At 41.0% G+C, this 15,713-nt stretch overlaps 1 protein-coding gene across 2 annotated transcripts; it reads right to left on the bottom strand.

Moving 5' to 3' along the window:
• Positions 1–6: 6 nt before the first annotated feature.
• LOC139649221 (adenosine deaminase-like) lies at positions 7–14,687 on the bottom strand. Of its 2 annotated transcripts, XM_071525561.1 has the most exons (11): positions 14,553–14,687; positions 9,836–9,897; positions 9,007–9,129; positions 7,467–7,610; positions 6,821–6,936; positions 5,711–5,835; positions 2,996–3,067; positions 2,012–2,113; positions 1,530–1,597; positions 1,286–1,415; positions 7–793 (listed from the first exon to the last, which is right to left on the bottom strand). In XM_071525561.1, exons 1-11 carry the CDS (start codon positions 14,685–14,687, stop codon positions 689–691), a joined length of 1,182 nt encoding a protein of 393 aa, XP_071381662.1. In that variant the 3' UTR covers positions 7–688. The 2 variants fall into 2 exon arrangements, with proteins under 2 accessions (XP_071381662.1, XP_071381663.1); XM_071525562.1 differs by lacking the exon at positions 2,996–3,067 and having other exon boundaries at positions 14,553–14,661.
• Between the last annotated feature and the right edge of the window lie 1,026 nt (positions 14,688–15,713).

Consider the following 15,713-nt stretch of genomic DNA (forward strand, 5'->3'; position numbering starts at 1 on the left):
TAATTCATTCTTCACCACATTCTTTCACCCAATCTGCAGAGCCTACCCCTTTTTATCATAGAAGTTTAGGACATAATGTTATTTAAGGAAGGATAATATTGTTTAGCTATGACAATGATGAATGACAACCTGGCCTATCTTTCCCTCAGGACCGACAAAGACGTTTAGACTGTGTGATTCGATATGAACGTTGAGTAATGTTGCTGCTCCATAAGCATATGATATGCTCAATTTGCCCTGATTGTTATTGTGTTGTGACAACAGGATGTAAACACAAGATGAAGAAGAATGCATAACAAAATCTGCTTCACAAACATGTTCTGCTTTTTGAAAAGCAATCGCTCGTCCATATTTTTTGCATATTGCAGACCACCGATTGACCTTCACTTGGAGAAATGGGGAAAACTGAAGATCAATTGTTCTGTTATTTAAGACCATGATATCTTCACAAACTACACTGTAAACTAAAGTATCAAAAGGTATAAGTGTTGATGTATGAGTAGAGGTGAGCGTAACTGTCTTGATGTACAGTATACTTGATATATGACTGGCTCTACAGGGTATATGGCTGGTTACAAATGAGGAAAGAGACATTCCATTGTGTCCGGTGAGGGGATTAAGGGTGCCAAGTGATTTGTCCCTGGGTTGGCTCACATTGCCTCTTCAAATTTCCTCTTCAGTGCTTCCTTCAAAAGGCAGTGGTCTGTACCATCCCATAGGCTTCATACAGTTTGTTGAGGAGGTCCTTCTTCTCCTTCTCAGGCAAGAAGCAGGACTGCGCTGAACCGAGATTCTGCCAGACAGGAGGAGTCAAGGAGTCAATGAAGCACGTTTTCAGTTTGCTTCCTAGCAGGTTATGGGCTCGCTTCAATGTTAACTGAGTCAGTTCAGAAGATAATCTACTGCACACTGAATCCAAATAAGCGAACCTGATGGAGCTTGGTGCTGAAACACATTGTTCTCCCTAATGTATTTTGTTACTTCTGTTTAAGAATATGTAAATATTAAATGGGTCTGAGGCCTTTCAGTGTGCAGTAGAATACTTTCATCTTTGTGCAGACATATTTCTGCTTTAATGAGCAACTGAGAACAGCATTGCACAGGGCAACTACAACCTATGGTTTCAATTCAGAAGAGAGTTTGAATATGAATATTGAATATGAATTAAAAATTCATGTGGAAAACAAATAATCCACACAGCTACTAAACACTGACATCTGAAGTGAACAAACACCCTAAACCTGTTAACTACCACTCTGGATGTTCATGCATTATTTGGTCTCACCAGTCTTTTGAATTCCTCCTCAGTGAATCCCATGTATTTCTGCGCAGTGCAGTAGTCCAGGTGCAGGGTGGAGTTGAAGATCAAAGGGTCATCTGTGTTCAGGGAATAGTTAGCCCGGTCTTTCCTGAACCTGCACATGTGAACACGAGGGTATTGATCAAATACAAACAAATACAAACAAATAAACACCCAAATTTACTTCAACGCAGTCCCATTATCGAGCATAGAAATACTGTCAGCTCACGTGATGACAGGATGCTTGGTGAAGTCTGGGTCACAGGCACCTGTTAGTTTACTGGATATGGGGCAAACCTGAAATCACACAGCAGTATATCACGGTAAGACCAAATCATACTACTATAGTAAAAACACTTTTTTCCCCTTCAAATAGTGTTACTTATATCTCCACTAGGGGTCACTGTATTACCATGTCTTAACTAGTGGGCACAGTAATAACATGTCCAACAATTATATCGTTGACATTAGCAGATAAAATAATTCAATTTTTGATCTATGACCAGATCAAAATTATCGTTGTATAATGATGAACAGGGCACGGTACATTTAATAGATTAGATAATGAGCGTGGACATTTGCACTGTAAATGCAACTGGTGCTACTTGTATTAGGTGTAATAATAACCTTGTCAATGATATGCTGACAAGAAATGACATAGTGGTTACATAGTGGTAATAATTGTATTAGTGCTTCTGGGTGGTTCCGTACCTCAAAGTGCATGTTCTGGGCCAGCAGTTTTTTGTACAGGCCTTGGTCCTCCAGGGTTCTGTAGCCATGTCCGACCCGTTCAGCTTTCAGAACCTCTACAGCCTGACACACATATCACACAGGGGTCATGAGGCAGATGCAAAAGGTTAAAAAAAGAAAAAAAAAAACCCTCACTAGTACATGTCAGCAGAACCTGCAGGGCTATTTCTGGAGGCACACTTGTCTTTCGTTGCATAGTTGACCTGTCACTTGGAGGGATGGGTTCCTTAGAAAGTGGCCAGTGAAGAACGACGCAGAGAGACGCAGTGCTTTGGCAGCCGCAGTGTAGTGAGACATAGTTTCTGAATGACGGGTGTTGAGACAAAGCAGTTGGGATGGGCGCTTGAAGAGCAAATCAACACTAAGTCACATAGGGAAGAAGATTTCTGCTTCACTGCTCTCTATACAACACCTGCTGTGATATCACTGATTGGGGTGTGGCCACAAGTGCAACATGCCTGACAGTTTCAACCCATAGAGAGCAGTGCAGCAGCAATTTTCTACCCTATGTGGTTCAGTATTTGCTCTTTAAAGGGGCAATAAGTACGATTTTGCTGCTCCATAGCACAAAATGATCATAAGATATATATGGTGCTACGAGCAAATAGTCAGCACTGTAAGAAATCTTGGAACCTGGAACCTCTTTACAACTTGTTTCTGTTGGATCTCTGCTCGTTTACTAGCTAATCTCTGCTCTAATTAGCTAGTTTACTAGCTAATTAGCTAGTTTACTAGCTAATTAGCTAATTACTACACATCTCTATTGTGAGGATGTGACTTTAGTGTTTGTTTTACAGGCCAGCATAGCTCAAGGGGTCAGGAGGGGTGGGGTGGGTGTACCAGAGACTTGTGTAGGATCGTAGAGGTGGATAAAGGTCCTAGATGACACCCCGATAAGAAATGTCTCTGGTCCTTGCTGCCGGGGGGTCTGGAGGGGCGGCTTACCTCTTTCACCACAGAAGCTGGGCCCACTTCTCCTGCGTGAACCGTCCTGTGGACCCCACAGCGCACTGCTTCCTGTCAACAACATCAGACATGGAACACATTAACACCCCAACGCCCAGCCAAACATCTGGCTTTCACATCACTGATGCTGCGGTCCCTGCTGATGTGGCTTTTAGTTTTTAGACAGCTTTTTGAACACATTTGTTTCACAATAAGTAATACTGTGAATAACAAAGCAGCATTCTGTGATGGATATATACTGTTCAGTGATGGATACGACAGATCATTTTTGTACTGCGTGTTCACAAGACTAAAAAGAGAAATGACAAGACATCCTTCAAGATTAGAGCATTTGTTTCCTTTTTAGCACACTCAACCTTTAGCAAACTAAGTGTGGCTTCCCATATCTCGGAGTATGAATCTAGAGGTTATGTAGTTAAGAAGATAACCCTCGATATTAGTGTGGACTCTGCTCTGTGAGTCTTGCTCCCCCGTTAATAATTGAAGCACGTGTTTTCATTTCTTCCATCATTTCAGATTCTGACAGGATTCTGAACCCTAACTGGATTTCAGAACCCGTCCAAACGGGAAACAACGAATGAGCTATAAAATTCATTTCTGGAGAGCTGAATAATATTCAAAACACAAATTATGTTTAAATTAATTTTGCTAACATTGAAGTGGCATGGTATTACGGCATTGTCCATGTTATTGCCTGAAAGGGGTAGGGAGGGATTTACAAATACTATAATTACACATAATCAGGGAACAGCTTAGACAATACTTGGAAGTTATGGCCAGGTTACAAATTATTGACTCATTGTGTGCCTCTAATGACTCATGACTAGTTGTATTTTACCTTCATTATCAGAACTAGAAGCAGCAAGACTCAAATGTAAAGATTTTTTATAGTATTTACACCTTCACACCCACACACTGAGCATTGTAAAGCCACCAATGTGTAATCTCTGGAATGCTTACCAACTCAGTTATCAGAGAGAGAACCAACAAGACTCAAATGTGAAGAATTTTTATGTTTACTGCTCACCTTTGCACCCGGACACTCTCACTACTGTAAAGACACAGTGCATAATCTCTGGAGGGCACAGGCATATTCTGCTGGCCTGACATGGGCTGACATGGTGAAGGCCACAGGGTCTGTATTCATCAAGCTTCTCAGATTGATTCTAGGTCAAATAGTCCTTGTAAGTAGTTTTTACATCTTACTTTGGTGTCAAGGACTGCACAATAAGCACCAGAAAGTATTAACAATCGAAGGAAAGTGTTTGAAAGTCTATTCACGATACATTTCTGTAAACTGACTTTTGTAATTAACTTACCTGACACTATCTGAACTATCCTCATGCAGACAAACCCCACCCATCTGGTGCTCCATTAATTTCAGAAATGATTTGACCGACGCGCAGTGCTGAACTGTATTAACCGATTAATGTGTCACATTCATTATGATCTGACAGGCAAAATTGATTAGATAAGCATTCTTCTCTGAAATAATCAATGAATTCTAGCTCCAAGCCAAAAGCTTATACTTTTGGATTCTTTTGAAAAGCTCCAGTGTAAATTGGTGGGGAGCCAGCGTCTTCCCCTGCTGGCTAAAGATTAAGGCATTAAGTCCTCATCAATTTGAGACTGGGCTCTCCCACACACAAAACTAGAATGTGCACACCTAAGTAGTCTAATTGGAAAGTGCAAAAAATATTGACTAGGTGCAAAAGAGCCAAATGGTATCACTTATCAAAAGTATTGTAAGTTCACAATGACACTGTTTAAGTACTTAATGGAAGTCTCCCTAATACATAATGTATTACAAGGCACTCAGCAGAGCGCAAACACTAAGCAGTTCTTCAACTTGCAAAGATGCAGCCTCCGGCTTAAAAACAGCATGTGAAACACTGTTTAGCAGCCAACTTGGAAATCCTGAATGTCGGAGCTTCCCATCAGTGCGTGAACACAGCATAATAGTTAGGCTAAATGCCAGATTCAGATCACCACCAAAATCTAACCAACTGAGCCTTGGGCCACGGGTCATCTGTCCATTAAATTTCATCCAAATACATTAATTATTTTTTTGAGATGTCTTTCTAACAGACCGACAAATAGACAAACAGACGGGGTGAAAAGATAACCTCCTCCAGCTTTGTTGGTGAAGGTGTCAGGGATGTAACAACAGAATACTATATTGTGAAAACTACATGTACAATGTGAAAGTAGATTGAAATGCACACCAGTGTTAGTGGGGTGCCGGCCCACAGGAGTAAAAATTGTAGCCACACTCCCACAGCTCCGACGCAGAATTCTCTGAAACCAACGTTTCGACAGCAACACTGTCTTCGTCTGGGTATGAGTATAGAGTGTAGACCAGAAATTACTGCACAGCAACGCTGTCAATTTTCATGAAGGATAAACTGCAAAAGTGTCCAACCACATTTGCTGGGCCAGTGGCTGTTACACCCTTATAAATGCATTAGGGACATTTGACTGGGGCAGCAGGGTGGAGCAGTGAGGAGAACTGTCCTTCAACAGCAAGTGTGAGACTGACAGTAAGCCTCTGCCCTGCGGCTCGTCTCACCAAGCAACATTAGCCAGTTGATTAACACCTTCGTGAGACCGGTTAAAGAATACACAAAAATAAATACACACCAACCAAGTATTAGAGAGTATCAGTGTTATGTTGAGCTGCGTCGCCCTAGTTACCTCATAGGCCATCCTGTGCCCGGGATAGGCTTCACAGTTCAGAGACTCGTCACCCGCCAAGTCGATGGCTACCACTCCCTCATGACGATATTTCTTACACAGCTCCACCACATCCATGGACCAGCCTGTAGAGTCAAACACACATGGATTACAAGACAGCGAGCAGCATGCTGGGGTGGTCCTACCAAGTCGAACACACAGTGCCACCTAGGCACAAACACACACACACACATACAGACAAACACTAGCTTGGAGCTGATGATGTATAAATGAAATGGCACGATACAGTCTAAGCATCATGCTACACTGCATCTGCACTGTGGTGGTGACAAGCATGGACTGACATTAATCAAAATGTCACAGTGAGTGTGTTTATATAGTCAGAGTATCCAAGTTATGGTCTTATTCAGGATTATCTCTTTATATGCATCTTCATATCTTGTCTTTTCATGTCCTTCCATACACAAATTGACTGAATAATACGAAAAACAAAACATACACCTACCACAAAACCCAAAATAAACAGGACAAGGTGTATACATAATACAGCAGCCCAGATAATAGTGGCATGTGCCAGCCATCACATTTAGATCTCACAATCAGAATATGATTTTATCTTGGTTATTGTAGGTGGAACATAGTGTTTACATACTCAAAAACAATATTATATATCAGATATATAATATTGACATATTACTGTGCACACTCATTGTAAAGCAGAATCAAACTACATACAGATCATTTTGTGCAATGAAATGTATTCCTAAAATAGCCCTTGATATTTCAATATATAATGACAAAATCAGATGTCCTCTAGGAAGTCAGGAAGTCTCTTACATGAAAACGACATCTGTAATTCCCCAGGGATATTATGTTTTACAAGAGATATTGCACAGAATATAGAGTATAGTGTGGTAGATAAGGACTGCAGCTGGTCATTCAGCTGTACAACACATACTGTATATACAGTATCTAAGAGTCCCTCCTTACTGTCTGCATGGTAATGCGTTATGTCAATTCCTCAAGGAAATGGTTGTGTGAAAGAAACAGAGCTACTACTACTATTACTACTGCTACTAGTGCCAGACAGGAGCATGAACAGTTCATTACTTGGCATGTGGCGCATGCAGCATAGAATGGACCTGGCTTTGATATTGAAGGCCCTCTCCCCCTCGCTCAGGCCCTTGTTGACCAGGTGCACCACCTCATCTGGGCTCAGGTCTCCTCTGGGGGGGGAAAACACAGTGGCAAGAGATACACAGAGAGATATGGTTCAGGGATATACAGAGGCAAGGATATACAGGGTTAGGTTGGTTGTTTGTAGATGTTTACCCAGAGCTCTGACCACAACTGTTTCAAAGAACAGAAGGGCTTTTTATCATTATCTCTACCCTCTATACATGTAATGTTGAATGTAGCCAGTAATGATACACTAATATATAATGTAATCGGGCTGGGATGGTTGAAATCAATATTACAATAATCATAAGGATTTTATTTGATATCAATATATATACTGTACATCCCATTGAACCGGGTTAGGTGTGATGTCAAACAAAACTGAAATTTTCAAATAATATTCTTACCATACCTCATTTTGTTAGTGTTTTTAAAATAAAATTAGACAGCAGAATTGTGTGTCACGATATCCCAAAAATCACCATATCATCATTATATTATTCCACTGAGAGTCGATAAACGCTAAACTTTACACACAGGTTTGGACCAGGGCTGCAGCTACTGGGTGAAGACTTACTCTTTCTGGTTCCATGGGATGGGTTCCACCTGAGTGTTAGCCAGGAAGTGCGGGCTGTATCTGACCTCCACATAAATCACTCCCTCCTTGGCTTTGTCCTCCACAAACTCATAGGCGATCCTCTTGATGGCCTCTCTGTCTCCGCTGACAAAGAACCGCAAGTAAAACACAGAATAAGTGGCGTCGCCCTTTGGCACTGATAAACTTATCTTAGTAGTGCAAATAAAACCATTAGCCACAGCTAATAGATGCAATTTGTTCCAATCCTAATCGATTATCTAAAGCATGATGCATTAGGATGGCTTTCAAAATAAGCAATGTAAGCAATATAACATTTACACTGATGCACTGATATGATTTTATTATTTTCAACACCTCTCACCAAATACATAAAGCAGCATGCCAGGATGGTAGAGAGTTGCTTATATTTCATATAACTGGGAATATATTTCACATATGTTTCTTTCAGATAGGAACTTGGTGCACAAGAGCGGAAGAGAGAAACCAGATCTGCAATGTTGTAAGATTATTGCAAATGATACACTTACAACATCTGTCCCTCTTGACTGTACGACCACCTTGCATAACACCACTGAGTAATGTTCTGCAACTGTTATCTCATGAGAGCCGTAGCTCCATGTTCCTGTTTCTTTCAGATTTGGCAGCACAGATCCCAGAGAATAACACCGCTTCCAGCATTTACACTGGAAGTGATACAGGCATTCAGGTCACTGCACGGGCCTGAATGCCTGTTGTTCGCCGCCTCCCACATAACACACACACACACACACACACACACACACACACAACCATCAAACTCGTACAACAACCCCGCATGCACCAAACCCAGCTAGCAAGTTCCCTATGTTGTTGAAGCAATATTGCCCACAAGGCTTTCAAGAGCCTTGATACAGAATGGTCCATTCAGCACAACAGTGAGCCGCTGTCAAGCCACAACAGACAGTCATTGTTACACACTTTCACGGCCGCTGAGTATCTGAAAGACTGTTTAGTCCTTTCTATACAGTTCAGCCTTGTCGCTGGAGGAGTATTTGGCAGGCAGTTTTAAATATAAAACACACAGGAAGGGGTTTCCGAACAACTTTAAGTCTCCCTGTGGCACGGTTGGCAAGGTGACACTTGATCTCGATGGTGACGAGTTCCCGTTCTGCATGCGTGGCATTTAAAATCGTCCCTCATCCTGCTACAGAAAACATTGCATAATCCCACTGTGTCTTACATCACAGTCCCACCACTCACAAACAGGGTGGGTCTACACAATCTGGTGTTAAAAGAACTTAAATAGACCTTGACTGCGCTATCTAAGTGAACGCTTATGATCATAAATTGTTTGACTGAACTTTCATCCTCACCTTACACCTTGGTGCAACGCTAATGAGGTGAACCCTGACCCTTAGTCACTCAACTCCCACTCTCTTTGCACACTCTCTTTGCACACTCCTGCTCGGCGAGGAAACCCCTCCGCTCATTATGAAACCGAATCAATACAGGTGAGGCGTCAGCACATGTTTAAACTTACGCAATGACGTGCATGTACTCGGCGAACTTTCCAAGGAACTCGGTGAGGGTGGCAGGCTTTTGGACGATAATGATTTGTGTCATCTCCTCGACGGTATTTGCTGGCAGAGGGATGCCGCGTCTCCTGGAGGGAGAAGCGGAAAGCAAACAGTTCAGTGAGAGTAGTAGACTTCAAAGAGGAACTGCGGTGCGTTTTAACCTGGGGTGAATAAACTTAGCAGGTTTGAAATGACAAGGGGTTTATTTTGCCTCCTGTGGGATCTGCACTCTCACAAAGCAAAGTGGAACAGAGGGCTGCTGTTTGTGTGATGTGTTGAAGCCTGAGCCGACCTACTTGACTGATGCACTATTAATAAAATAAATAAATAAAATAGCATGGGCTGTGCTACATTCTGTCACAGTGGTGGCCTTTTAATTATGCAGCCATTAATTTAGCCAATACTTGTCATTTGTTCTGAACATACAGTAGATTCCATATAGACAAGTACAGATAATCAGTAAAACTGGTAAGGTGGTGTTTTAAATACTGCCAAACAAAGAAAAAATTAATCATGGGGTTAGTTTCATTATACGGAGCCCCTAAAGTCCCGAAAGGTGATATTTTTTTATCTTGTGCGAACAAGTTATTATCTTGTGCGAACAAGTTATTATCTTGTGCGCACAAGTTATTATCTTGTGCGCACAAGATAATAACTTGTGCGCACAAGATAAAAAAATATCACCTTTCGGGACTTTGGGGGCTCCGTATCATTACCTTACCCCAACATAACTAATAATAATTGAATCTCAATATAAACTAATTGTAAGAATTAAAAAATGGGCTAACTTACTCTGCAACGTCAAGAATAGTCTGCACCCTGATGGCTCCATCCAGGTGAACATGCAGCTCAACCTGTGGATGAGAAAAATGCACGATAATTAAGAATAACTCATTGTATAATTTTTTATACAGATGGACAGAGCCACCTCAGTCCCAACAAAGATGACCTGCAGTCTGAATCAAAGGCCAGACAGTCTGAATGGACTCACCTTCCCATTGAACACTATAAATTGAAAGAACAGAAAAAATGCTAGATACCCAGTATACTGTTGGATCAAAAAGAGAGGAGGAAGAGGTGTGTGGCGGTGGTTCAGTTCAGTGTTTTGGTTGGACCACATCTTGAATGCAGTACGCATGACTGGGCAGCGACTGGTGAAAAGGCCAGGGATTCCAGGAAGGTTCAGAGAGGAGAAAGTGTCCCGGCCCTTCTTCCATCACCCAGAGCCATGATTTATCCTGACAGATGAAACCGCTAAATCTTCCCTCCTACAACAGCTGAGGCCTGAACTATGCTCAGCAGCCATGACCGGTGGGTTAAGGGTGAGATTCACATTTAGTTCTTACTTCTCTGGTTGTGAATAATAATGAAAAAGAAAGAAAGAAATGAGCAAGAACAGGGAACTGAGGGAACTGTCCTTGATTTTCCATGTCAGTTTCTTTTCCCATTTTTCATTTGATCTAATTTATATTCTACGGTTGCCTGTGCCTTGTACTGCTACCTTTAACAGATCTGTTAAGCTTCGGTCTACTGAAGGTAAGATCACAATGAAACAAGTCCTTCATCTATTAAAATCTCAGAATTTTGTAACGTAAGAAATGTATGAAGGCAAGTAAGGCTGCAACAGTGGTATTTTTCTCTATTTCCCCACATTACTGGTACTTCACCATATTAGGCTGCACATCTCCACTGCTGAGCTCAACCCAGCTGTTCCAGCAAGTTCCACTGTGTTGAGTTACTCCAAGAAAAAAACAAATTCCTAGCCTATCTCATATTAAAGAGCAATAAAAGCAATCACTATTTGAGAATTTGAATAACACTCTCCCAAAGCCAGATACCAGACTCAAACCGTTGATGTATCAACAAGCAAAAGTATGTACCCTCGAATTTGGCACACTTGACGGATGTTTGTCATTGTACTTTTTGTACTTTTATCTTTGTAACTTTAAGAGAGGTGTGTGTTCTTTAGTTCTTTTGTTTCTGACATGGTGTTAGCCTTTTGGCATAAATGAAGAACTGAATATGTCATGTTTCCTCTAATTTGTCATATTTGACAGATATTTGTACTTGTATTTTTTGTACTTTTATCTTTGTAACTTTAAGAGAGGTCTATGTTCTTTTGTTTCTGACATGTTGTTAGGGGTGTGGCACTTGGACACTGACTATGGCAACTTCCACCCTTGGATTCGTTATCCAATAGATTTGAAACCCCGTTCAACCAATTATCCAATGACAATTGTACACCTGGTCTAGGCTGACTATATATGTTGTTTGCCTCATGTCTTTGTCCACTTTGACTCTGAAAAGAGACTTTGTCTCTTTTGCTGGAAGATGCGCAGAGAACCCTGTTTCAACTATGCAGCCGATTTGTTAAAGAATGAAAAAGGAAATATGGTGCAGGTCACTGTCAGAGCAGCCTGCACTTCAATAAGTAATGACCTTCTCTAAGGGTTATTTTGCTTTGCTTTTATTTATGAATGCAAAGTGCTATGTAAATTATAATGTTTCTCACAAAGTGCTGTACAAATATAGTTGCTTCCTCTTCTTATTGTATTTACTGCAATCACTTTATATAAAATATTTGTCGTACGCACATATATTCCTGTGTGGTTTATGAATAGTTGGACAATGATATTCACTGCTCTGGTCACTCACACTTCTCTTTTAATACTTATTTGAGCTAAGATTATATTTTTTCAAGCTCTTTGTCATTGGCTGATCGTGGAGATGAGGTGAGTGTGATGATATATTAAAATGTTTCATGTGAAGTGTGAAATATTACTTTCAGGGAACTTGCTTCCCCCTGATCGTCATTTTCTGTGACCATCTAGGCAGCCGAAGAAGACAATTTAGCATTAATAAATATAAAGATACAGCATTTTCTGTATTCAGGAAGAATACAGCACTCTGCAATTAAGGTGTCAATGTAACTTTTGAGTTTTTGGGATGTGTATTAAAGTTTTTGTATTAAGTATTAAACTAACTTGCAATAAAACCTTCAATATAGAGTTGAGTGTTTAAAAATGTAGATGTTGGTTGTTACAAGTTGCTTAGTCAGCAACTAGTTTGCATTTTCTTAAGCCAGATATTCATGGTGGCACATGATCAATTAATACCCAACACACGATTGCAAGTGTAAGCATGTCAGCGTCTGTTGATTTGTGTGTGTGTGTGTGGGTATGACTTAAGTCACTTTCAGGGACACAAACCAGACTGAAGACCAGTTGATTGGGGACGGCTTGTGCAATTGGGGACAAAAGCCGTGTCCCCAATTGGTAAAAATCTGATTTTTGGGTCAGTGGTTAAGGTTAGGGTTAAGGTTAGGTTAAGGTTAGTGTAAGGGTTAGGTTTAGGCAAGTAGTGGTTATGGTTATGGTTAGGGTAAGTCTCCAGGAAATGAATATAAGTCTATGTAAATACCCCAAAAGTGACATAAGTAAGACTGTGTGTGTGTGTGTGCACACGAATGCATACATGTACATGTTGTACAGGTGTGTCCATCTGAGTATATTGGCTCATGTGCGACAAGAGAGAGAGCAAAATGCAGAGTGATGCAGAAACAGAGGAAGACCGAAAGATGAGGCAGAGAAAGCAGATGTCTTCACCCAAATGTTTACATCAGTAAGTAATGTGTATTGCTGATGCCATTAGTGTACAGAGTGTCTCTTTTGTTTACATCTATGTCCTTTCTGTGAAAGCCTGAAAGACTAGCCTGTCTTAAACTGGGTTGATATTACGCCAATGATATCAGAGCATTAGATCTTTGTATCGCTACTCAGAGGCAGCTGGTTAACACATCTGCGAGTTCAGGACATCCTCTGGAAATTCTCCCCCTATTTACTTTCCATCAGGCATCTTAGCAAGTTATATAAGTCCGTATGGCTAACACTAATAGTTTTGAAACCCCAAGAGTCTACATCTAAACAATACAGCAGTGTGTTTTCACTGCTCAAGCTGTTCTGGAGGAGAACACTAGAGATTCAACAGCCTGACGAAATCCACCATGGTAATGCCTATTACAACCTCTAACTGTTTTGCAACTGACCAGCAGATATCAATTTTAAATGGGTGATTGGGATCAACCCACTGGGAATTATAGTCTACTCTGATTTATGAAGCCAAAACATTCTGGATGTTTGTATCATCTATTGGTCGGCAAGCACTGCATTGCACTCCATCTGTGACTAACAATAAATGCCACATTCTACCTTCTATTATCACAGGATCATCTTTATTTATGTGCATATTTATCACTTCCAAGCAAGTATTGAGTCATGTATCTGTTATAACTGTACCACAATGTAAACCTGAACCAGAAAAGACATTTACTGAAAGCACAGTCTGCTCAGTCTAACTAGTTATTACTTGAGTAACATACTGTAATAAGCCTATACTGTAGTGTAACCCATAACATGTCATGACCGAGTGTGTGGCTCTGCAGTGTGGATGTCAGGCTGCATGTTGGCACAGAGGATGACCCAATAGGTGGTATCAATTCTACAATCACTAATTAATATTTGATGAGAATATCTCCCAAAGCATCCGCCACTCCCTAAGCTTAGCCATATCTCCTTTCCTAATTCGTGAGCGTTTGTCACCGATACCCCCCCCACACACACACAGCCCATCTCTCCCTCTCTCTGTCACACACACACACACACACTATGTATATCTCTATCTTTCTCTTTCTCTGTCTCTATCTTTCTCTTTCTCTGTCAGCTTAGGGAGCCAATCATTTCCTCTTTCCTTATCAGCTGTCAGCCCATGGCCGTACTGGGTTGCATGCTCAGTCAGCATCAAGACTCCAAAGGGCACTGGTGAATATACAGTACATCTCTTAAAGTGCCTAACATGTATGCCAAACTACCTGACATTTAAAAGGCTCATTTCTCTAAGTGCCTTGTCAGTTCCTGTCCAAAATGATCCGGAAGGAGGACAAAGCATCTGGATGCAACATTTTAAACTAAGCCTGGATGTATTGCGGTGCCTGAAGCAGTAGAGCCTCAATCACATGAATTGTAACCTTCATAACTATTTCAAGTGAATCCCTGCTGCATCCCACATCATAATGTAGAATGACTGTACAGTGACTGCATTGTATTGAGGGAGAACAACAAGTTAAAAAGCAGGATCGGAAGAAGCCGGTTAGAAGCCACTCTGCTTCATTAGCCGTTATGACTTCAATGATAAAGCATACCTGGGCTGGTACAGTATCAACTCGTTTCATTCATAACCCACAGTAGTGGTTAGCAGTAATTCATTTTTTTTCCGGACAGCCACACGTTAAATCGCAAGCAATGATCCACGTGCTTCCTTGTTTTTAGAAATCAAACAAAGACATGCAGCGGCAAGCCTTTTAATAAAAGTAAATAGTGATTTTTTTCATACCCGACATTAAAAAGTAGATTATTCTAACAGTGAATACGCCTCCATAGACTCCTCAATAATCCACTGATTTACCATTTGAATGATTAATGATCGTATTACAGCCTGCTGATTGATAACGTACCTTTGGCTTGTTGAATACCACTTGTTCGGCCATTGTGGAACAGCTGCGACCGCCGGTGAATCTGCTGATAGTACAGAAAGAGCTGAGGACTGGCAACCCAAAGCCTATTGCAACACGCTTGACTATTATCTGCATACTTCAGGGACACGCCTTTAACCACCCTACAGCACTAACTGCATTAAGTGCCTTTAAACTAACTGAGTCCACTGTCCGATATAGGCGAAAATGTACAGGCATTAACACCAGTATGTAGACTACAGTACGGATTAACAGCCGTGTATGGCAGCGGCTTTGTACCCATGTGTTGAGAGGTTTACCATGGAGCTAATTACATTATGTCAAGCCTTATTACGAAACAAAGCAAAATTAAACACAGGAGCTATGTTCAGTATCATTACATTACCCGTACGAAAAAGAGCCATAGCTATCCAGCAACCAATTTATGAAGGATAGCCAACTATTATCTATAAATCACTGTATTATATTGGTACCGTAGGAGAGAAATGAGAAAAAAAAAATGCCATGACAAAACAAATACCATGAAGCCTGGATTAGGCCGACATATGAAAAATGTTTGAGTCATAATTCTGATATTAAATTGAGAATTCTGAGATTCTGGGAACAAAGTCAGAATTCTGAGACTAATACCCAGAACAGAAATGTTTCACGTGCCACTACTCTTCCGCATAGGAGAACACAATAGGCCAGTATTTTGTTTTCTTTCCATAAGGGTAGGAGACAAGTATAATAGGCTAGTGTTATTATACTCTTTTTTTAGTAACCATAGCTGTTTTAGTTGGCTATATGACAGTTCAGGTGGCAAGTGTAGGAGGGGCTAAACAACTAATTAATAATGTGCTTTGTCTCAGTTACTCACATGTTGGGCTCAGATTAATGTTTTAACCAACAGTTACCTCTGCTGAAACTGACACTATTAGCATTGTGGCCTTGTGAGTGGTCAGTCATCTCTTCTGCTTCCACTTCCCTCCCTAGATGTCTACGGGTGGCTGGTAGAAGACAGCTGCAGTAGCTCCTTCAGATCTGTTGGAGTCATATGAACATGCATTTGTGGAGATCTTTGAGATATTTTGAACCTCTCACAGTGTTCCAGTGAAACTACAAAAGGTTCATGGGAGTCCCTTCATGCCCCTGGTCGAAAAT

This window comes from Centroberyx affinis, unplaced genomic scaffold (genome assembly GCF_046629955.1).
Source record: "Centroberyx affinis isolate AG114_WGS23_722 - 3 ecotype Tasmania unplaced genomic scaffold, CSIRO-AGI_Caff_v1 ptg001304l_1, whole genome shotgun sequence".
Taxonomy (NCBI): domain Eukaryota; kingdom Metazoa; phylum Chordata; class Actinopteri; order Beryciformes; family Berycidae; genus Centroberyx; species Centroberyx affinis.